At 40.6% G+C, this 23,484-nt stretch overlaps 2 protein-coding genes across 3 annotated transcripts in view; both read right to left on the reverse strand.

Annotated features, from left to right (window-relative positions):
* The window catches only part of LOC121639738 (tripartite motif-containing protein 16-like), a 191,967-nt gene that overhangs the window by 46,809 nt on the left and 121,674 nt on the right, over positions 1-23,484 (reverse strand). The gene's annotated exons all lie outside the window — the stretch shown is intronic.
* Positions 1,693-8,155, reverse strand: LOC121639722 (toll-like receptor 13). 2 transcript variants are annotated; one of them, XM_041985180.1, is made up of 4 exons: positions 8,088-8,155; positions 4,282-6,836; positions 2,443-2,560; positions 1,693-2,365 (listed from the first exon to the last, which is right to left on the reverse strand). In XM_041985180.1, exons 2-4 carry the CDS (start codon positions 6,794-6,796, stop codon positions 2,140-2,142), a joined length of 2,859 nt encoding a protein of 952 aa, XP_041841114.1. In that variant the 5' UTR covers positions 6,797-6,836; positions 8,088-8,155; the 3' UTR covers positions 1,693-2,139. The 2 variants fall into 2 exon arrangements, with proteins under 2 accessions (XP_041841114.1, XP_041841115.1); XM_041985181.1 differs by lacking the exons at positions 4,282-6,836; positions 8,088-8,155 and adding an exon at positions 2,643-2,715.

The following is a 23,484-nucleotide window of genomic DNA, read 5'->3' on the forward strand; positions in this document are numbered from 1 at the left end:
TGATTTCACAAACCATATTTCCCCTCATCTCCACCAGCATGCTGCTAGTTACCTTGTGACTTTACAGTGTTTTGTTTTAGCTAAAAGTCCCTACAAGCCTCCACAGGAACTAGAACATCCTTCCTCAGCTATAGAAATGATTACATGAAAATATTGTTGTTGTCTGATGGAGCGCAGCACCAACTGCATGACTGGAGAGACCTTTCTATAACAACATATTTTGAAGAATTAGCTCACGTTGCATCTTGCCTGGTTCTCAGCTTTCTGATAAACCTGTAAATGAAAAAGAGTGTGACACATTTATATTTGAATTTGTGTCGGTGGGATGGAGAGGGGTGGCCATTACAGCAACCAGACCTTCAGCCCAGAGACTCGAACGCCATGTGCTTTGTATGTCTAAATTTAGTTAGGTTTAGGTTTATGCAAAAATTTTACAACTCAAACCAGAAAAAAATTAGAATGTGGGCAATCCGGTAACTCAAAGATTTTCATTTTGTCGTCGTATTTCAATGATAAAGGTTTATTTTTTCTTCTATTCAGACAATAACAGTAGGATGTTATGTTACAACATCCTACTGTTATTGTCTGAATAGAAGAAAAACCCTTATGTGGGCAATCCAGGGTTAGTGATGGGTTGTTAAAAAACTCAAATAGATAATGTCAACAGTTGATTGTACAGCATCCAAGAATAGTTCAATCTTTGAAGAGCAACGATGACAATCACTGAACTGTTTGAAAACAACGTTGCTCAAAGAAAGACTGCAAGGGATTTTCATGTTTATCTTTTTCATGTTTATCATATTTATATTTTGTCTCTATAGGACAGAATATAAAACAATTCACTGCAGTGGCAGGGGAGCAAGCCAACTTAGAGAGCTTTTTTATTAATAAATAAATAAATACTGAAATAAATACATATCCTATAAAATAATTACAAATTTAATTAATATGTACATTTTTCAATGATTATTGAATGACACATTGATTTAATTTATTTAAAACTTTTTAATTTGTTTTTGTATTAACACTTATTTATATGTTTATCTATTTATAAATACTTTTATTTATTTATTCATCATTTTTATTTTATATTGGAATTTAATTTAATGTGGAACTTTTTTATTTGCAGTACCATTTTGGGTTCTTATATTCTAGACAGGTTTTGGACAGTCCTCTCAACAGACCTGTCCAAAACAAAGAATGTTGGAGAATTTGTAAAAATAATTTTGAACGATGGCCCAGTGCCATTACACACCGTAAACCATTTGCATCAATAATGGGACAAAATAACTCCAGAAACTCTTCATCGCTAGGTCATGTCCTCAATGCTAGAGCATCTTTTAAATGTACAGAAACCCTGATCTAAGTTAAAAGTTACGTTTATCCATTAGTCTGTTAATTCTCGTTCTCTTCATGTACATAAATGGGTATTAATTTGTCAAATATTGTGAAACATCATCATTCACATTCTAACATGCTGCATTTACGTTGGTACGGTTAGACATCATCCACCATTGTACATTCTAAAAAAGACACAGCGGAGGCCATTAAATATGTTGCTGCTTCTTCTTCCTTCTTTCAATGGTCACACGTCAGCTATACTGCTCAACACTGCCCCTGCAGTTTCCAGTGGTACTGCTCTGATTGCTACGTCTGGGTAACCATCCGCAAACTATTTAAAAACTAAACAAAATCAGTAGAATGCTCCATCTGCATATACATATTTAACACTGAGCACTTTATGTAGTCGATTGTCTGACAGTCCTGACAGTACAATTGAAAGAAAAGCTACAAGCAAGAAACTTTTATTCAGTATTGTGAGGAAAAAAACAGCGATTTTGACACAAGCATAATTTACATTGTCTCTAAATAAGCAAAAATGAAAATAAAAAAGGATCCTACATTTCTTTTTCCTCTTCTCTGCCACCTAGATATACAAGAACCTTTCAATCCGATTTAAGTTTCCCATTAAAGTGTAAAAATTCTGCATAAATTAGATCCAAAATGTGTAAATCAAAAGTTACTGGTTTTTATCATCAGACCCAGTTCACATTAAAACTCAGTTCATTGGAGTTTATACCATTTTAACAGCACAACGATGCATCATTTCCATCATCTTACGTGTAAAAAATGTTCATGTTAAACACGGAGAAGTGAGTTATCAGTGGGGCTTTCAGCTGCACCCAGAGCTCGCTCTACGTTCTGCCAGAAGACCCCGGAGTGCTGAGTGGCCTGTGGCCAGCTCAGGTAGGTGCACCTCTTCACCAGACCTCTCATTTGGTGGTACGGAGACAGCTGTTGGACTGGGATGTCCTCCAGAAACAGCATGATCAGCACGTCTTTGTGCTCGTCGAACAGACGGAAGCTGCAGACACACATGATAGAAACTAAGCTGAGCCTGTGAGGTAAGTAGGTGTATTATTGGAGCTGCAGTTCCCTCACCTGGCCATCTGGATCTCTCTGGAGCACCACTCGCTCTGCAGGTAGTGTCTGCTGATCACACAGATGGTCTTCCTGCAACTGTAGATAGCCTCTGTAATGTTTTCAATGATGGGCTTACCTGGAAAACACACTTTAGTCAGCTGAAGTTTATAAAACTGTTTATTTTTTACACTATTTTGTTCAAGGATCCGAGAACCAACCTGTGACCAGAGTCATAGCCTTTTACCCCAAGATATGCTAATGGTTTTATGTCCTTCAAAAGTTAGAACTGGGAATAATTACACATCCCAGTTGACAATGTTCCAGTTTTATGTCAAAAACTTTGCTATATGATCTGAATTCTAAAACTGAATTTGAGACAGTTTAATGCTATATTTTACCCATGCTTACAACATAGCAAGTAATAAAACTTTTCAAAATTACTGGGAATTTTTCAACCATTTTTAAACTGATTATCTCCCTGCAACATCCACCAGAGTGCAGGCATATGTATGAGTCCAGAGTTACTGATGGACCTAATTATGCTGGGTTTGAATCATGGGTGTTAAAAAACATTAATCTACATCAATACATTGATGATGTTGTCAATAAGACAATGACATTGATCCAAAATGCAAACGTTGTTCAAAAATCTATACAATAACTAATTATCAAACACACTTTTATTTTGAAAATAGCTGTATTTTGAGTCCCCCTGGCATGTTTATTATTCTGTCTTTTGTTGTTAATAAAATTGATTAATTTAAATACCTGAGCTCAGGAGTAAACATGTTAAATGACATTCTAGTTGCTTTTTGTGATTTTTATATTACTGTGTTCAATTTCCTATTTCAAATCAATCGGTAGATCTTTAATCAAACTCTGATCATGACTGAATTTGAGATATCTGCAAAAATTGAATAGCTATCCATTAAGTCAATGTAATACCATATCATGATCAAACTGGTGATTTACACCCTTAACATTTCACTTCACATCTCCACCCTGGAACAGCTGCTGGAGTGAAGTTATTTATGGCAGTTGGCAAACAGCTTGGTGAATTGCTGCCACCTAGTGGTGATAGTAACACATTACCACTAGTCTGTTCAAACAAAATTGTTATACAGGTATATCTACATAAAAACAAGATGATATTTCAATGACTTGCCCACTGTCCACGTTGTTTTAGCTTCAAACCATGTGTCTCCCCCTGCCCCTTTTAAGTGTTTCTTACCAATCACAAGCAAACACAGGAAATCATTGTAACAGACTAAATTGTTTTATATTATTCTATTTTAGGATTTTTTTAATGGTGCAAAAATCCACCCAGGGTTCTACAGGAGTGTTGGGTAACTGTTTTCCATGTTCATTTGATTTGTAGGTTTTGGAAACAGTAAAGTGGCGCAATCATGACCAAAAAGGATTGCTTTCTGTAGCCCTAGTCAAGGTTGAGTTCTTATGTTTTGTTGGCCATCAAACATGGATTTATTATCCAAACTGACCTCTTTAAATTGCATTTTATATCTAATTAAGGCAGCCTGCTCCCAAAATAACCACTGAAAATTTTTAAAGACTGTTTTACAAAAAAAAAGACTAGAGAAAGTGCACCTTAATTCTTTACTAACTCTTTGACTATCAAATAGAATGAAATGAATGATATGACTTAAAATTATTATATTAGCTTAGGTGTAAAAATGGGTCTGAGAGGAAGGAGCTTGCATCTTCTGTCAGAGAAAGGGAAGTGAGATGCAGATATGTTTAGATCATAGATAACTGAGAAAGAGGAAGACGGAAATGGAAAGAAAAGAAGAAGATGATGACCCACTCAAGAGTTTTGAAGCAAACAAAAAGCATCTGTACCTGGTACAAAGTCTCTGTGGTGCAGACACAGTTTCCAGCCTTGCTGACCCTCCAGTATAGGAAGCAACTCACTGCAGACCCAGGCCTCATCATGAATGTTGTAGGACACAAAAGCATCGTAGCTGTCAGGAGTGCCCTTCTTGCTTCTTGTCTTATCGTAGAGGAAGGCCAGTAAAAGGTAGTAGGTGTAGATGATGTGCAATCTCAGGAAGTGATAGACAAAGGATGCAAGGAGGGTAAGCATGACCAGACAAGAGCTAGAAACGAAGCAGAGGAAGCTAGAGTCTACCCAGCAGAGTCGGACGTCAAAGTCCAGGAACATGTTACCCTTTTGGCTCACAGGAAATGCGCAGGGGTACTGGTGACCATTAACAACCTGTGTTTGGTTGTTGTTTAGAATCCACTGGTTGAAACCAGAGTTGGAGCATTCACATGTTAAAGGATTATCACTCAGGTCCAAGTATGTCAATGCAGGAAGGGATTGAAAGGTTGTCTCATTGATGATCGACAGTTCGTTGTTGCTGAGTTTGAGCCAGCGTAGCTTTGGTAGGTTGGCCCGAGAGAGAAAGTCCAAAGACGAAAGTTTATTGTTGGAGAGGTCTAGTTCCTTCAGGTTTGGGATTGGCCAGAAGACTTCAGGAGCTAAATGTGTCAGACCACTTTGGATTATTTCCAATCTTCGCAGCTGTGGGGTGTATTTAAACGTATCCGGGTGTAAAGATCTTGTGAAGAATTTTTCTGTTTTAAAGGATTCTAAAGATTTCAGACCACTAAGCAGATCTGGTGAAACATCAGCAGAGTAGGTGTCATAAGTTTTGAGAACAAGCGTCTTCAAGTTGACTAAATCAGAGAAAGATGGCTCGAAATTTTGTTGAAGACTATTTGGCTTCCAATTAAAGGTGAGATGAAGGCTCAGGGTTTCCAGGTGTTGTAGGCCCCTGAAAGTTGCTTTTTCATACACACTGAGTGACAGGCTAAGTGTTTTAAGGTGATCAAGTCCTTCAAAAGTTCCCCCATAAACATTATAATATGAGTCCGACTCCAAATCCAAAGAACTGAGGGACAACAGGTTCTGGAAGGTACCTTGCATAAGCTGTAAAAACCTATTATTGTGCATATTCAGAGTTTCTAGTTTCTGTAAACTTCCTTTGAGGCTGGATTCGATTGTACAAAAGATATTTTCCCCAATATCAAGTTCTTTCAAATTATTGAGATTTTGAAAAACACACTCTTGAAGACTGGACATGAGATTGCGTTTCAGATTGAGGGCTGTAATGCTTGTCAAGTTCTGGAAATCAAGGCAGCTGAGCTCACTGATGAAGTTAGCGTGCAGATTCAGGCTTTCCAGTCTGGCGAGTCCTCGGACTGCAAGTGGTACTTTTTTTAGCTGGTTTGACTCAAGATTCAACAGCTTGAGTTGTCTCGTATTTTGGAGTGCATGTTCAGACATACCAGACAGATCATTATGTGATAACTTGAGCTCATTAAGTTGCGAACACGACCAAAGCAAGTTATCATCTACAAACCCAATCTTGTTAAGGATTGCGTCAAGGCTTCTTAGAGATGGGGTTTGGCAGGCGACATCTATGAGGCCGTCATCTATAAACTTCTCCATGAACAACAGGGAAAGTTGTTGCAGGGAAGCAGCAGTCTGTAACATCGCGCTATATGTTTCAAAGCTAATATAACATCCACTAAGTGCCAAGCTAGTTAAGCTGCTCAGAAAGGTCTTGTTTGGCACATTCCAGTCTATGTCATAGCTGCACTTGCTGAAGTCCAGACTCTTTAGATGAGGAAAAATATCCTTTGTAATGCTGAACGTTCTCAGTGGATTCATACTAAGTTCAAGCATTTTAATGTTTGAAATGTTTAAAGGTAGGTCATCTGATTGAAAAGAGGTAAACTTGTTATACCCAATTCCTAGATATGTTAAAAATGGGAATTTTAATATCGGAGCAATGTCTGTAATTTGATGTAGTTGGTTGCTTCCCAGTTCCACCCACTGGATGCTGACCAGGGGTTGAAAAGCACCAGGGGATACAAAGGAGATCTGATTGGTGCATAGAGAGAGAAACACTAATCTGGACAGACCCAGAAACATGTTATCTGTCAGGTTTCTGAGTCGATTCTCATCCAAGAAGAGCGAATTTAATTCTCCCAAGTCTGCAAAAGCCCCATCATCAATATGTGAAATAAAGTTGTATTCAACCTGTGCAGTTCTGAGCTTTGATAAACCTCTTAAATCTGTCCTGGTAATAGCTAAAATCTGATTTGAGCCGAGATCTAGTGATGCTGCATTTCTGGGAATGTCATCTGGAATTGCTGAGATGCCATGCTGCCTGCATGAAACCGACACATCAGAGTTATTTTCAGAGTAAGCTATGGTGCAATTTTTCAGGGTAAAACCATGTGAGGGGCCATGATGAAGGGACAAAAACAGAAGTGAAACGAGCAGAAAAGGCCAAGTTCCTGAAGCCAGCATGGTGACCTTTGAGAGCAGGGTGGCTTCGCTCATGTCCTGTAGAGACTGGGATGTGGGGGCTATTTTTTCACAGCTGAGAGGAATAAAGAAGAAATCAAAGTTTCAGGACTTTTACTCAGATTACATTTTCTCTTCTAACAGCATGCAACTGCAACTTTATTTATAACTCACTTAAAAAACATAAAGGACCAAAGTGCAACATGACATTAAAATAAAAACAATCAAAATAAATAGCACATTAAGTACATAAAAAGTTAAAATAGTTCAAATAAAATAAATAAAATGTCTAATGTACAAAGGTAGCTTATTCCACAGTTTAGGTGCTACCAGAAAGGGTCCGGCATTCTTAAACAAGAGATGCTCTGACTCAAGCTCTGTCTATGACCACTGAATAAAAATCAATCCAGCACTCTCCTTACTGCTTATTTATCTGATATTTGATTCACTGACACAAACTTGGTTTTCCTGGTGGCTTTCCAGGAATCTTGAGCTACATAACCAGAAAGTGGACTATTTTTGGAGCTACCCCTAAAGTCTCAGGTAAGTGTTTTCAGAGGTCTCCTATAAGGAGCTAGCTCAATATCTTGTAATCTCTTATCACTTTCAATGTGTAACTATTATGTAGCCACAAGTTTATTATCTTGTTGTATGTATTAGAAATCCATGGCCACAAGTTAGCAATGAATTGCCACAAATTAATATGATATAATATAATTTTTCTTTCTAGTCTCCTTTTTATTTCTCTTCACTATTCTCATTGTTTTCTGTCCCCTTTGGTCAGGTCCAGCAAGATTATATAAATGACTTAATTTAAAATAAATAAATAAGATTTTAAAAATCAGATAATCAAGAGGGGCCTTATAATCATAAAGCTCCCGTTGGCAAAGAAAATTTGTTCATGCTGGAAGCACAAGTTAAAAAAAAAAACAAAAAAAAAACAATTGTGCTATTCAAAAAAACTTGGCTTTCTTTTATAAAACATTTTAATATTATAATAATATATAACAGTTTAAAAATTAGATTCAAAACCCTTCATTTTAAATACTGAAATTAATTTCAGATTTGTCAGATTTATTATGTCGCTAATAATAATCCGACATGAGAGAAAGAGTTTGAATACAGACGTGTGATGGTTTAACGCCATTAGACCTGTAGCTGCCTGCTCTCATTTTCTTGTAGGTTTATTTCTGTTCCCCCTTTTTTTTTTTTTTTTTTTTTTTGGCAGACAGACAGATAGATATAATCCAATGAAGTAATAAAAGATCCGTTTAAAGTTGGCGACATGCACAGCTCAACAGTCAGGATTTGGTTTAAATGTACTCACCAGTCTCTTCTTCATGCATCCTTTAGCTAAGTTTAATCAGTCGTGAGTACAAGATGGTTTTCACATCTCATTCACTGCAGACTAAAAACTTGACACCTAACTGTGTCAGATGTCAGAAATGTTTCACGTGGTCAGTGTAGATGTGTTTTGTGCTACTTTTATGGTTACACACTAAGGAAGTTTGTAATTAAGCCTCTGCTGTTCACAACATGACTGAAGTGTCAAGTCACTGCAAAAATTTATGACAAACAGGAATTCGCACTGCATCTTTAATAAGTAAGTAAGTAAAGTCTATTTGTAAAGCTATTCACAAATATAAAATCACACTAAAAAGTAAAATAAGAAAATAAGGTGCCATGATACCTAATAAAACATAAAAGAAGGCCTTAAAATAAAATAAAAAGGTAGTTAGGTACTTTTTGCAAAAAAGTTTTAACTGCTTTTTGAGAGTCCACAAAGTCAACTGAACATAGTTGTAGTGGTCAACTCTTCCAAGCCTTGGTACCATTGAGCAGTGTTTCTCAAATGGAGGCACATGTACCTCGATAAGACTTCTTACATAGATCTAACTTCAGTTTGTATTATGAGATGAGTCAGTCCAGATGTTCACTACTACTACACATGTGTAAATTTACATATATGTACACTTAAAATAACTTCTAGATGTTGAAAGGTTCATAATATAAATGGTCGCCTCTCTGGGGTCGGCAACTGGCAGGGTCGGCAGCTGCCGTCCCAGGCGTGCTGGGGCTGGTGCTTCGTGGCCTTGGGGTGCTCTGGTTGGGGTTTTCCTCTGCTGCCTTTTGGGCGGATGTGTGGTTTTTCCTGTGGTGGGCTGGCTGGGATACATGCTCTGGAGTTACAGGTGGTTTCCCAGGTCCCGTGATCTCCTGGTTTGCCTTTGATCTTTGCAGTCACCTGGTCACATTTGCAGGATCACTGATCACTACTCATCCCTGATATTTTGCCCCTTCATTTACTAACCTGCATGCTGAGACAGTCACTGTGTCGTCCGGTGGGTTTAATCACCAACAGCTACAGTTATGTTCATATTTGTTTTTTGTGTTGTTGACGTTTTTTGTTGTCATGATTCTTTATTTCAGTTACTCTGTCTTTTCATGGGTGCTTTTAAATATTGTTAGCTTTGTTTTCTTGCTGCCAATGTTGCAGCTGTTTTTCTGTTAAAACATTTGTGACACCTTTTGCAGCCTAGTGGCCATTAATGGTGTTGCTCTGTAGTGCTCTTCTTAATTGGTCCCTAATTATGTGTGTCTCTTTTATTAGAAGATTAGACACATATCTAAATACTTAAGGATATGACGTGATTCAGGCACTGTGATATGGTTCATGATGTTTGTTTAGCAAGCTACTGATATCATTTTCAGTTTTTAAGGCTCAACTCAATTTAGTTCCACTGGTTTACTAGATGGGGCAATGCATCCGGCCCAGGTTCAAATCCCAACCTGGGAATCTTTGCTGCATGTCATTCCCCACTCTGACTCCTTTTCTTTTTAGGCTACTATCAATTAAAGTCATTCACAATATAAGGTGAGGTGATGTTTGCTTGTGCTCATTACAGTAAAAAATATCCAAATACCAACATTTCATCTGAAATTTTAAATAATTTCCCAATTTTTCTTGAAATGAGATTTCTATTAATTGAAAGGGGGCTGGAAGATGTCACGTCATAGAAAATATTGTCTATGGCTGACAAACAACATAGCTCTAAGATTACTGTAAACATCAGCACATTTTCCATGTAGTTGTGCTATACTGTTCTGGCAGGCCTACAGGGGGCCCTGGTCCCAGGGGCCCAAACAGACTCGGGGCCCCCTGAGCTTCACCTGCAAAATGTCACAGAAAGGGATACATGCTGACATCCAAGTGTGAGCGCTTTACAGTAAGAACAAATATCCATCATAATCCTCCTGAAACAAGGATGTTTGACATGAATCATCTGAATTTTATGTTGCTTCCTGCTATTTGGTTCAGACCTTTACTCATTTCCATCCTCACTCTATTTGAAAGCAGGATCAGAAAACAAAGAAATAAATAACAAGAATCAGAAGGAATTAAAAAATCATGATGAGTTACAGAGGTTTAAGTAGGAGGAGTTGAATAAGACGACTGATGGAGGAGAGCAAATGAAGAGAAAGGCAGGAAAAGAAGAGGAGGAGCGAAAGTAGCTCTCTGCTCCCTCTATGCCTCTTCTATTTATTTATTCTTTGTGAAGAGAGACAAAGGAGGGATGAGTGGCTAAGGATTGGTACTCTTCATGTGCAAGCTGATTTTCACTGTCTACCGGAGCTGGACTCAGGAAAGGTACAAAAACCCTTCCAAGATCGTCATGATATTCCTGCAGTGAGTTGCTATTTTAACACAGAGATAGAAAACAGTACTGACAAGCTGCACTACTTTTTCTCTTTAATATTAATTTGAGTTATACAATGTGTCAAGGTTAATAGAATGGATTAATGGACTGGTAGTTTAACCCTAAAAAGTAATAGAAAGGTTAAATCAAATGCAGTATAAACAGCTGTGGTTCAGGGTCTGTCAAATTAGCTTGAGATTAATGTACCTTTTAAAGCACAAATACTGTGAAGCTAGAGAAGATTATTATAACAGAAAGAATAATTTAAAAAAAAGGAAAAAGAAAAAAAAGAAGAAAAGAGAAAAAAAAGGAAAAAAAAGGGAAAAAAGAGAAGGGAAAAAAAAGAAAAAAAAAGAATAATTTAAATACAAATCAAATCAATATAGCTAAATAAATCTTATAAATATATATATATATATATATATATATATATATATATATATATATATATATATATATATATATATATATATACAGTAGCTCCCGGTGAGAGGAGCCCAGCAGGTGTGGGCATGCTCATTGCCCCCCGACTTGGCGCCTGTGCATTGGGGTTTACCCCGGTGGACGAAAGGGGTAGCCTCCCTCCGCCTTCAGGTGGGGAGACAGGTTCTGACTGTTGTTTGTGCTTATGCTCCAAACAGCAGTTCAGAGTGCCCACTGTTTTTGGAGTCCTTGGAAGGGGTGTTGGAGAGCACTCCTTCCGGGGACTCCTTCATTCTGCTGGGGGACTTCAACGCCCATGTGGGCAATGACACCGAGATCTGGAGGGGCGTGATTGGGAGGAATGGCCCCCCCGATCTGAATCTGAGTGGTGTTTTGTTGTTGGACTTCTGTGCTCGTCATGGATTGTCTATAGCAAACACCTTGTTCAGACATAAGAGTGTCCACTTGTGCACTTGGCACCAGGACACTCTAGGCCGCAGTTCAATGATCGATGATTGTATTGTCTGACTTGCAGCCGCATGTTCTGGACACTCGGGTGAGGAGAGAGGCGGAGCTGTCAATTGATCACCACCTGGTGGTGAGTTGTCTCAGATGGTGGGGAGGATGTCGGTCAGGCCTGGCAGACCCAAGGGTGTTGTGAGGGTCTGATGGGAACGTCTGGCAGAGTCCCCTGTCAGAAAGTGTTTCAACTCCCATCTCCAGCAGAGCTTCAACCGTGTCCTGTGTGAGGCGGGGGACATTGAGTCTACGTGGGCTGTGTTCTGTGCCTCTATTGTTTAGGAGGCCAGCCGCAGCTGTGGCCACAAGGTCGTCGGTGCCTGTTGTGGCGGTAACCCCTGAACTTGTTAGTAGACACCAGCAGTAGGGGATGCTGTTAAGCTGAAGAAGGAGTCCTATCGGGCTTTTTTGGCCTGTGGGACTCCAGAGGCAGCTGATGGGTATCGGCAGGCTAAGTGGAACACAGCTTCGGTGGTCGCTAAGGCAAAAACTCAGGCATGGGAGGAGTTTGTAGAGGCCATAGAGAATGACTTCCGCACGGCTTCGAGGAGATTCAGGTCCACCATCCGGCGGCTCAGGAGGGGAAAGCAATGCTCCATCAACACTGTGTACAGTGGGGATGGGAGGCTGCTGACCTTGACTCGGGACATTGTGAGGCGGTGGGGGGAATACTTCGAAGACCTTCTCAATCCCACCAACACGTCTTCCGATGAGGAAGCAGAGTCTGGGGACCCTGGTGTGGGCTCTACCTTCTCTGGGGCTGAGGTTGCTGAGGTGGTTAAAAAGCTCCTCGGTTGCAGGGCTCCGGAGGTGGATGAGGTCCACCCAGAGTTCCTTAAGGCTCTGGATGCTGTAGGGCTGTCTTGGTTGACATGCCTCTGCAGCATCACGTGGACAGTTCCCATGGACTGACAGACTGGGGTGGTGGTCCCCTTCTTCAAAAAGGGGGACTGGAGGGTGTGCTCCAACTACAGGGGGTCACACTCTTCAGTCTCCCTGTTAAGGTCTATTCAGGGGTGCTGGAGAGGAGGGTCCGTCAGATAGTCGAGCCTCGGATTGAGGAGGAGCAGTGTGGCTTTTGTCCCGGTCGTGGAACAGTAGACCAACTCTATACTCTCTTCAGGGTCTTGGAGGGAGCATGGGAGTTCGCTGAACCAGTCTACATGTGCTTTGTGGACTTGGAGAAGGCATTCGTCCATGTCCCCCGAGGAACCCTGTGGGGGGTACTCCGGGAGTATGGAATGCCAGACCCCCTTGTACGAGCTGTCCGGTTCCTGTATGACCAGTGTCAGAGTTTAGTACACATTGCTGGCAGTAAGTCGTTTCCGGTGAGGGTTGGACTCCGCCAACGCTGCCCTTTGCCACCAATTCTGTTCATAACTTTTATGGATAGAATTTCTAGGCGCAGCTGAGGTGTTGAGGGGATCAAGTTTGGTGGCCTCAGGATTAGGGCTCTGTTCTTTGCAGATGATGTGGTTCTGTTGGCTTCAACGGGCCGTCATCTTCAGCTCTCACTGGAGTAATTCGCAGCTGTGTGAAGCGACTAGGATGAGAATCAGCACCTCCAATTCTGAGACCATGGTGCTCAGCCAGAAAAGGGTGAAGTGCCTTCTCCAGGTCGGCAATGAGGTCCTGCCTGAAGTGGAAGAGTTCACGTATCTCGGGGTCTAGTTCACAAGTGAAGGAAGGATGGAGCGGAAGATCAACAGGCGGATGGGTGCGACGTCTGCAGTGATGCGGACTCTGTATCGGTCTGTCATGGTGAAGAGGGAGCTGAGCCAAAAGGCAAAGCTCACCTATTGTCACGAGCTGTGGGTAGTGACCGAAAGAACAAGATCGAGAATACAAGAGGCCGAAATGAGTTTTCTCCGCAGGGTGGCTGGGCTCTCCCTTACAGATAGGGTGAGAAGCTTGGTGATCCAGAAGGGTTTCAGAGTAGAGTCGCTGCTCTTCCGCATCAAGAGGAGCCAGATGAGGTGGCTTGGGCATTTGGTCAGGATGCCTCCTGGATGCCTTCCTGGTGAGGTGTTCCGGGCACATCCTACCGGAAAGAGGCCCCGGACACGCTGGATGGACTACATCGCGCGGCTGGCCTGGTAACACCTCAGGATACCCCAGGATAAGCTGGTGAATGTGGCCGGGGAGAGGGAAGTCTGGGTTTCCCTGCTTAGGCAGCTGCCCCCGCAACCCGACTCTGTATAAGAGTATAATCCGGCAGATAATGGATGGAGATATATATATATATATATATATATATGTATATATATATATATAGATGTACATATATTAGGGCTGTCAAAAAATAACATGTTAATGGTAGTAACTAATTTATGTAATTAACTGCGTTAATATGTGTAATGCAGTTAACACATGCGGGGCATGACAAGCCCCATACATCTGTCTTTTCTCCGTTTTGTCTGCTCTAGTGGCTCTCTGGTTGTCTCTGGTTGTTTGTGCAGCAAACATGGAGACATCTCATGTTGTTCCGTGAATCATGATGTCTGTCAGTGATCAGCCTTTCTCTCTTGTTGCGTTTGTTTATTGTTAAGCTGACAAGGAGGAAACTAGCTGTTCATGGTTTACACCATCACATATTTACCCAAAAGCATTTATTTCGGCAGGACCTTCTCTAACACAGTATTTGGCTGGTGACAGACAGGGTTTATACTTCTACTATGCATTGGGTCTAGAAAAATTCTGATGGGGGACCAGGTTGGAGCACTAACAAGGAAAAGGGGGGCAGAAATGAGACCTTTTTTTACATCTAGATTTTTTTTAAATATTGAACCGATTGTTAGAACTAAAGTGATCGTGTAATGTATAAAAGTGAAGAAAAACGTGTAAAACAAACAGCCAATTATCTATTTTATTAACAGGTAGTTACTTTGGGTGATTTTGATGTAAGACTTTTATCACTGCTGCACAAACACTCACACTTCAATGATAAAAGGAAAAAGCTGTTTTTATCCAGAACTACAGTTTTATCAGAGTTTCTTCATCAATGTTGGCTGTTTAACTATGTTTAAATATTGCTGTCGTCATATCTGCTGGTTTTATGACAGAAATTATCACCATGGAGACAGTTGGTGAGATGATGATATATGAGATCTGAATTATGATCTAGAACATTGTAGAAATGATTTAGAACAACATATAGAAGTACATTACTTGCTGCATTTACTGACCATTGGACATCTTACATTTACCCAAAAGAAGGTCAGTTAACAGTAAATATTTGTAGCATTGGCTCATTCTGTTCAACGGGGAAATTTCAGGCATAGTAATTTCAATCATTTGACAGTCCTAATACACACATGCACACACACGTGTGTGTGTGTGTGTGTGTGTGTGTGTGTGTGTGTGTGTGTGTGTGTGTGTGTGTGTGTGTGTGTGTGTTGCTACTGCAACATTAAAAGTTTGGCATTATTTAGTTGAGAGAAGCAGATTTTGGGCATGTTGCCTTGTCACCACTTTGGTTTTTTTTGTTTTATTATTGTTGCTTAGTTTTGTAGGCAGTAATTGATTACTTTTTTAAAGCAACCCTTTAAGGTCCATTTATGCTCCTTTATATACATAATAGGTACATCCACTTTAAGCATTGTTGTATGTCACCGCGCTTATACTTCCATGTGTCTTTTACAATGTCATTGTTATGAAGTCAATTTGTCCTCCAGTGGACTAGTGAGTTCAGAGTTCACTGAAGCAAATATATATTTATAGCCTATATACACATCTGATACCTCTTCCCCTCCAGAACCAGAATTGCTAATAGCTGAGAGCGTACTTCATTAACTGTGAAAAAGAGTTTCAGTATGTTGTGTGGTTTTTCTGTAATCCACTCTGCATCACCGATTATTAGTGGTTCCTCACTGGCTCAGTATGATGTCTTTCAAATGCAATTTCCTCATAAACTTTGAATAGATCCCCACCCTCCCCTCATCTACCAACTGTGTGAAGATGCACATCTCTGCCATCTAGTGGTGGAAAGTGGTAACAGGTTTAAGAGCTCTTTTTGGCCTGGTGCTTATCTCAATTTTGTGACTTTAGCACTTACAGGGTTAACTATGGTATTAGACATAAGTATAAATCACAAAGTCTTGTTTTGACTATAGGATCTGCAGCAAAATGGATGAATGGACTAATACTTTGCTCTACTATCCTGCCTGACACAGTAAGATGGAACATGATATTATTGATCGAATCTATGTCTTGTCTTTCTTTCTTCATTTGTTCAATCAGGTGCTGACTTTCAATGGAATTATCCTACAGACAGAATTTGTTCTGATTTTTGTTGGACGGATATATAGCATCACCATGGCAACGCCCCCAAGTGTTTCCAAACAGAGAAAAGATGTTTTCCATTTGAAAAGCTCAGTTCCAGGGGAGGAGGACTTTTCAGATGCCATTGGCAGCTCGGATTCTAACGCCAATCGGGGTTTGGAGCCTAATTTCAACCTCAACCTCAATTTGACTTCGCCAAGCAACCCTCGCTCAGCCATGGGCACCGTGAGGCTGCATTCAGGGATCAAAAAGGATGATGGAAAAAAAAGGAGTTGGGAAATCTTTGGTAAGAGCAACAACAACTTCAGACACTAAAACAACTTCAATGTCACCAAGTGAGAGACAGAAGAGCAAAATTCCAGCTTTGTCTCCTTCACCAACAGCTGAGTTGATGGTGAACAGCAAAGATGAGCAACGTCTTCTATCTCCAAATCTTAAACACTCTCTAACACTCAGCCCCAAGATGTACACACATAGCAACATGGCGGCAAGTCCAAAACCACATCGGCTAGAGCAGGCACCCATGGGTAGCAGCCCCAGAACAGCCGAAAGAGCCAAGATGGAAACTCTCAGAGAGGGATCTACTAAACCAAAAGCTGAACCAAAAACCATGAACACAAACAAATTAACACTGAACATTAAAATGGAATTAAGCAGCAAAGAGGATGGTGGAAGACAAAAGATCCTTGGGACACCATCACCCCAAACTCTTTGTCCCCCAATGAATCCAAAAGTCCATGACCAGAAAGGAGACGCAATAAGTCCAAAACTGGCAACCCGGATCCCAACAATGCAAACCAAAATCAAAATAACAGATCGGCAACAAGCCAGGCAGAATCTGAGAACTCATGGTTCTGAGACGTCCCACTTAAATCTGAACTCACAGAGTCAAACAGCAGAATCAACACTGAGTACCAAAACCCCTCAAGAGACCTCTGTTAGTCCCAAACCTGCCACACAAAGGAAACCCACCGGCACTGGAAATAGTAATACATCAGGGTTTAAGGAGAATCAGAGTGGTAAAGACTCAAGTGCTGGTTCTGGATTCAAAACCAGTATTAAGCCCAGTTCAAACTCTACAGCAACAGTTGTGGCTAAGGACAGCCTGGATTCCAAATCCAGTCCAAACTCTCAATCCAGCGATAACCTGGATTCTAAAAGCAGCTCAGCTTCCAAAACCAGTTTGGATGCCAAAGATAGCTTAGACTTGAAAATGGTCCATAGTCCTAAAGCTAGTCCAAGTTCTAAGTCCAGGATGGGTTCCAGAGACAGTCTAGACTCTATACACGCTACAGAAATCAAAGCTAACAAAACCCACAGAAGAGTGGGTTCAAAGGACAACCGAGATCCCAAATCTCTTCCAGACTCTAAACCCAGTCTCAGAACGAGTCCACGTGTCAAATCTGGCTGTGATTTAAATAAAAACTCAAATTCTGATGTTGTTTCCAGTACCTGGTCAACTTCTACACCAACTCTACAGGCACCTGTTTTTAAGATGGACCTTCCTGGATCTTTTTCTCAAATAGCCAACACCAGCGGTAGCCTCAAGATCTCAGGTTCTAAGCCTAGTCCAGACCCCAAGACTGGATCAGATGCTTCTCAATCCAGTTCAAAGTCAGCTCTGGTAGATTTGTCATCCTCCCTGATACTGTATCCTGAACCAGTATTAGCCAGTAGAAGTCCTGGATCTAGTGTTGGGAAAAGCCTTGGTTCCAGGTTACCAGAAACAAACGGGGAGGAGCGAAGGAGTCCTGGTTCTGTTCCAGGTAAATGCTCACATAGTTAAGTACTGAAAGCTGACACTGAAGAACATAAGCCTTAGTTAAAGCAGAAGCTGATAATTTGAGGATGAAAAACAGCACCTGGATGCCAACGGTCTGGAAGAAACCAGACGAGTCTCTTACTGCTGTACTCAGCTTGTCCACATCGAGTATCTAATTATTATCTGATTTCTGGATTTGATCAGATAACGCCAGTTACATGATCAACTTAACACACTTGAATTTTACCCCAGTACTCCAATGTCTTTGTGTATGCGCACCATATCTGATTTATTTAGTTTTTTACATCTGTGATGTGAAAAAAAAAAAAAAAGACATGGCAACCCACTGCTCTCTTGAAAAGTCTAGTAAAGATGGGTCAAATGCGGAGGTGAATTTCCCAAATGAGATTAATAAAGTAGATATCATTATTATTATTAAAAAGACATAAACGCATTGTTGTCTAAATATTAGCAGAACATAAAATACAAACACAGGGCTTCTTGTTGGCCCAGCAACTCTCACATTATCAAGCCAAATTTATTTCTATTGCATATTTCTTACATAAGGGTCATAACTCCTTGTAAATGAATTTTTGATGGTCATAATTACAGGCCTAACACCTAAAACGCTACTGTGCTCATGAGCCTACTTACATTATCCTCTGTATGGAGGCAGGGCTTCGGAAGGCAGAGCTGAAGCACAGCAGAGAGGGAGGAGCTTACTTTTATCAAGCTAATACAGCCTTCTTCTAAAGATACAATATCAGTTATAATGTTCGTTTGCTATTCTTTAGTTCAGATTGATGACTAACAACATTTCTGTAATAGTAATTTGTAGCACTGATGATCATGTTCTTATTGTACCCCAAAACCACACACTAACTCCAAAGCAAGTCATTCTTGTTCTTTGCAGTACCTTCAGTTTTCCCACATGGTTGGTAGGGAATGGTGTGGTGGGAAGTTGCAGTTTGCAATTTATGCCACTAGATGTCACTATATCATACACACTGGATCATTGCTCCAAACCTGTTTTAACTGAGGCCAAAAGTTGTTTTTTGTGTCTCTTATATTTACCAAAAATATGGGCTAAGACAGACTATCATGATTAAATGTATCAAGAGCAAGGGACTCACTTGTGAAGTTAGCAAGATATATGCTCTTAGTGAGCTAGTTATTTATCTTCCAATATTTCCTTTTTGCTTCCAGGTGTGATTTCTGGCCTTTTGGCTCCTTTGGCCACCTCCAGCCCTAAAATTAGAACCACAATTACCTCAAAAGTAAAGGAAGGATCCAATTCAGAGTCTGCAGCATTTGAAGATTTGAAAACAAGCCCAAGCAATGTATACCCTGACGTTGGTCTCACTCTGGGTCTCACTATTGACTCTATCACAAAGACACAGGTAAAAACAGATGCTGATGTTGAGAAAGAACAGCTGAATGTGTCGGCTGTAGGAGGCCGAGTGTTATCTCCAGGGACCATGAACGACAATGCAAGGTGGTTGCCGGGAGACAAAGGGAGGATATCGGGCACCTTGCAGAGCAAAACCAGTACCCTGGGAGACACAAATATCATGACCACTGGAAGCAACACACCATCAGTAATGTTGAGTGTACACAGTGAGAAAGACAAGAAGAATAAGCATGAAAATAGAAAACAGAGTCCTTCTCCTTCCACTCACTCAACAACCTCTAAGAAATTTAACGAGACAGCAACAATGACTGACCTACTAGAGACACTTCATTCCCAGAGAAGGGAGCAAAAAGAGGTGGGCATTCAGGTGGAGGTGGAGGTAGTTGAGCGCTCGACCTCTACGAGCCCTAGCCTCCACTGTGGAGCTCCCATCTCTTCCCTGATTGGCTCCCCAAGCTATCAATCAGGCAGTTTGACCTCACCAGCCGTCCCATCACTGTGTTACATCCCCGCTGGTCAGCCGCCCTTCAAACACGTCTGCAAGATCGACATTGAGCTATGTAGCCAAACACCACTTCCCGCTGTGGTAAGTGACAAAGCGAGTTCCCTTCCCGCCTGTCTGCGTACGTACACCTTCCACCAAAACCCCTGCCTCATGTCGGAGATTGGACAAAACCACCACGGAGAAGTTAGCACTGAAAGCATTGTTGAAGACGAAAGGGAAGACTGGGAGAAGGAGGAGCACAGGAAAGAAGAAGATGTGGATAAAGAGGAGGCAGAAAAGCCACAACAGGTGGCGTGGGATGAACAGGGGATGACGTGGGAGGTGTACGGTGCCTCGGTGGACCTCGAGTCCCTGGGTACAGCCATCCAGTCTCACCTGGAATCAAAGATTCAGGAGCAGGAGAAACACATCAGGACTCTCAGGAAGTCCATCTGCTCCAACAGCAGCCTCAGAGCAAATAAAAAGATAAAGAGAAAGATGCGAACAGGGAGGATTCTTGGATGCTGTGGGAAGACGTACACTGTAGCAGACTGAGATCACTTGGCAAAACTGAACATCAGCAATATAAGCTCTGCCTGGATTATCTGACGCTAGAGACTTAATAAATTAACTTTTCATGTGTGGGTCACAGGCAGGTTGTCAGGTTGGATGAAGGCTAAAATAGTTTTAGATTATGGACTTTTGTTTTGATTTTACAGCCATTTCTGTCTGTAATTTAGACAAGAAAATGACTTGGGTTAAGCAAAGAATGTAGTTTCACTTCACTCTTAATGAGCATGATTTTCTTGTTGACTTCATGTCAGACCTAACCTTTATTTATTTTTTATTTTTTTACCCCAAATAGGAATTTTATTAACTTTATCTTCTGTCAGCTTTTAGATGTGATTGCATTAAACAAAACTGTGCACATGACTGTATTAATAGATCTGCAACCAACAGAAAAACTCAGCCTTCCTGCCATTTTTTAACCAAAGTCATTGCACATCATAAAATATCATATTTTCTAAATTGTAAAATAGGATGTGAGGTTCTTCTGTATACCACATTTTGTGTATTTATTGAAGAGGAGGGATGGAGCAACCAGCAGTCTAATGGGTTCGACACACAGGAGGCGATGTCACTCTTTCTCTATTCATTTCCTATGGATGAGGCGAAAAGCGCTGCCCTCCTCCAGCCAAGCGACAGGTGACATTTGTGCATGTAAAATGTTGCACTTATTCACGTAGACATGCACATGGGGGCTTGTGATGCGACACAAGAAAATAGAAAAGTTAAATTTTTGTCGTTGTCACATGGCACTACAACCAATTAGAGAGGGGCTTCATTCACTCCAATGAGAGCAGGCTTTACAGGGCAGTCTGAAAACACTTTAATTGTGGAGGAACAGATCATTTTAGCTGTGGCTGACTTTCCCATACTTTACAATTTTCACACAAAGATTATAGAGATAGCAAGAAAAAGGCAGTCGTCTTGTGCCAGGGTGAATTTGTCCGAACGTAGGTCCTGGATTTATTTGGATCCGCCTTGAGGTCCGCCATCAAAGTATGATATTCACCATGCCGTTATTTTGTAAAATAAGATGAACTCATGGTTGACTTTTACTTCTGTACAATAGAGACAACAGCAAAATTTCTGTCAATTTTAGCAAAATCTGAGTCTTTATCCTTCATGCCTTGTCTGTCACAGACTGGTTTGAAAAAGTCAAAATTCCCTCCACTATCATAACTAATCAATTTTTTTGGAGAAATGCGATCCGAGAGCACGATGTGCTACACTTCTGCTATCGCTGCTGTTTGTCGCGTCCTATGTGTTTGGTTTAACCAGGGTGGTGATGAGATTCGCCTGTCGCTGCTGTTGGTCACCCACCGTGTGTCGAGCTCATAAAGCATGGTCCACACTCCGCGAGAGGTGAGAACTTTCTTCTTCTTCTCGTCATGAGAACATCTCTTTGTTCTTGTTGCCTTGGTTTGGGAGGTTTTGCTGCTTGTTCTCCATGCATAAGCCAAGCAGAACTTTGTTCTCATGGGAGAAGTATTGTGGGATTGGTCAGACATTTGAGGTGGGTGTGGTTAACTCAAAAGAGCAACAAGTTGTCACTACTGAGGTTGAACACATAGTTTTAATGAACAGCTGATCAAGGTAGTGAGAAACTTTGAAAATTAATGCAACACATATAAATACATAGACACTGATGCATGCACACCCCGTCCTGCTAAGGACAAAGTTTCTAGTCAAGAGTTAAATATCTGCATCGATTGTTCACTGCACATAACACAGATACCCCCCACTGTAAGCCCCGCCCTGTTGAGTATGAAGTTTTGCATGGTGTATGAATTAACTAAACCAAAAAATGTTTTTCTTGTTTTTGTGGTCTCGAGAACAAGAACAGGAATAAAAAATTCTTGCTTCTTGTAGAGATGTCACAAACGTAAAGGCCCATTTATGGTCTACACAACAGATGGATACAGAGCCTTTTGTCCATCTCCTATGTCCTTTAGGTGCATAATTTGGTCAGTTTTCAGAGAGCTTGCAGATACGAATGGCGATGCAGCAAATGGAGCAGTACCACTGGTAACCATGGGGGCAGTGTTTAGCAGTATAGCGGAAGAAGTAAAAACTGCAGTGTATTTAGTGGCTACACAGATCCCTCTGTCACTGGGCTGCTTCTTTTCATCTTTCTTTCTGAGAATGTATATCATTATCTTGTCTGCTGTTATAATGTTTGCCATTGTCTAAAACTGATATCAAAACTAGAAGGTGAACTCAGAACTCTGCACTGCCCTCTAGTGGATGTATTACCCAACAATCATGCCAATGTATAGAATGCATGAGCGTATGAGGGCAGTGATGTTTGAAACGGACTTTATTATCTATGTACGTGAAGATGATACATGGGCCTTGAGGATCTTTTGAAATATGTGTTTTTATGTACGCCGATCCAAACTACAATGGGGACAAACCAACACTCCTAATCAGAATAAAATCTTTATCCGAAAGAGTGTAAACTTACCAGAATGTTACAACTAACATTTTACATGAAGCATTATTTGGTGTAGCCTCCTGCCTCTCCTGCTGCTCATACTGGACTCTGTTCACCATTGGTTTTTTTTAGTTGTGAATGAGCCATTTTTAGTCCTGGCCAATTAATAAGCCGGTATTTCTTCTTCCCCTTGCTTTTTTTTCTTGGTTGTTTTGGGAAATGTTGCCCCAAACATGCAGTTATTCTAACTGCACGACATTGTCCGGGCAGTTTGGTCTGCTTGAATGAAGTGCAATGTGAATACAAAACAAACCAAAAGAAGGTGCAACATTTCTCAGTCCCCTGGACTATCCTGGTGTAAGTGCACCCTATAAAAAGATATTTTGATGTGAGATGTTATTACAGAGTCAGTTGTTTTGGAAGCCATGATGTTTTCTTAACCTTAACCCTGTCATTACTAATTGGGGTGTAAATGAAAAGTTTGATCATCATATGTTATTTAAATTCTGTGGATGGTGATTTAATGTTTGCCACAGTACGATTTCCATTTGATTCAGGAGTCAGTTATCAATAATTCACATCTAATCAAATAAAAGTGCACCCATTTAATTATTTATTTTTAAACTGGGATTTTATAAAAAATATTAAAACAATTGAAAATAAATGTGTGCACTATTTTGCTTCATGCTCATAGGATTTTTGTATCTGTGATCACAGATATATCCACATCTGTTACACTGAGTTTTCGTTTATTATGCTTCTTGTATTTCATAAGATACATTTTAGAATAATTTGGTACTGAAGTATTATTGCACAGAGTTATACATCTTTAGTTTTGGGTGTTTTAAAACTGACGTAGTCAACATCTGCTGCTGGTTTTACAGCAATCCTGTGAAGTTAGTTCATGTTTGAATGTGTTACCGTGTCATCCAGCAGGAGCAGTAGTTAGTAGTTTAGTTATCCAGTGTTTCAGGTTCAGTTTGAAACAACAGTGGTTGTTAATGTGGAGCAGAGAGGACGGCAGCTCCGTCACTGGTAAATATTTCATCCACTTTCTTCTTTACCAAATGCTGCACAAAGCACTCAAGCACTCGGCCGTCCAGAAAGCCTCAAACCAAGTAGTGGATCACTTCCATTACTCAGAC

The sequence above is a fragment of the Melanotaenia boesemani genome, chromosome 5 (genome assembly GCF_017639745.1).
Source record: "Melanotaenia boesemani isolate fMelBoe1 chromosome 5, fMelBoe1.pri, whole genome shotgun sequence".
Taxonomy (NCBI): Eukaryota; Metazoa; Chordata; class Actinopteri; order Atheriniformes; family Melanotaeniidae; genus Melanotaenia; species Melanotaenia boesemani.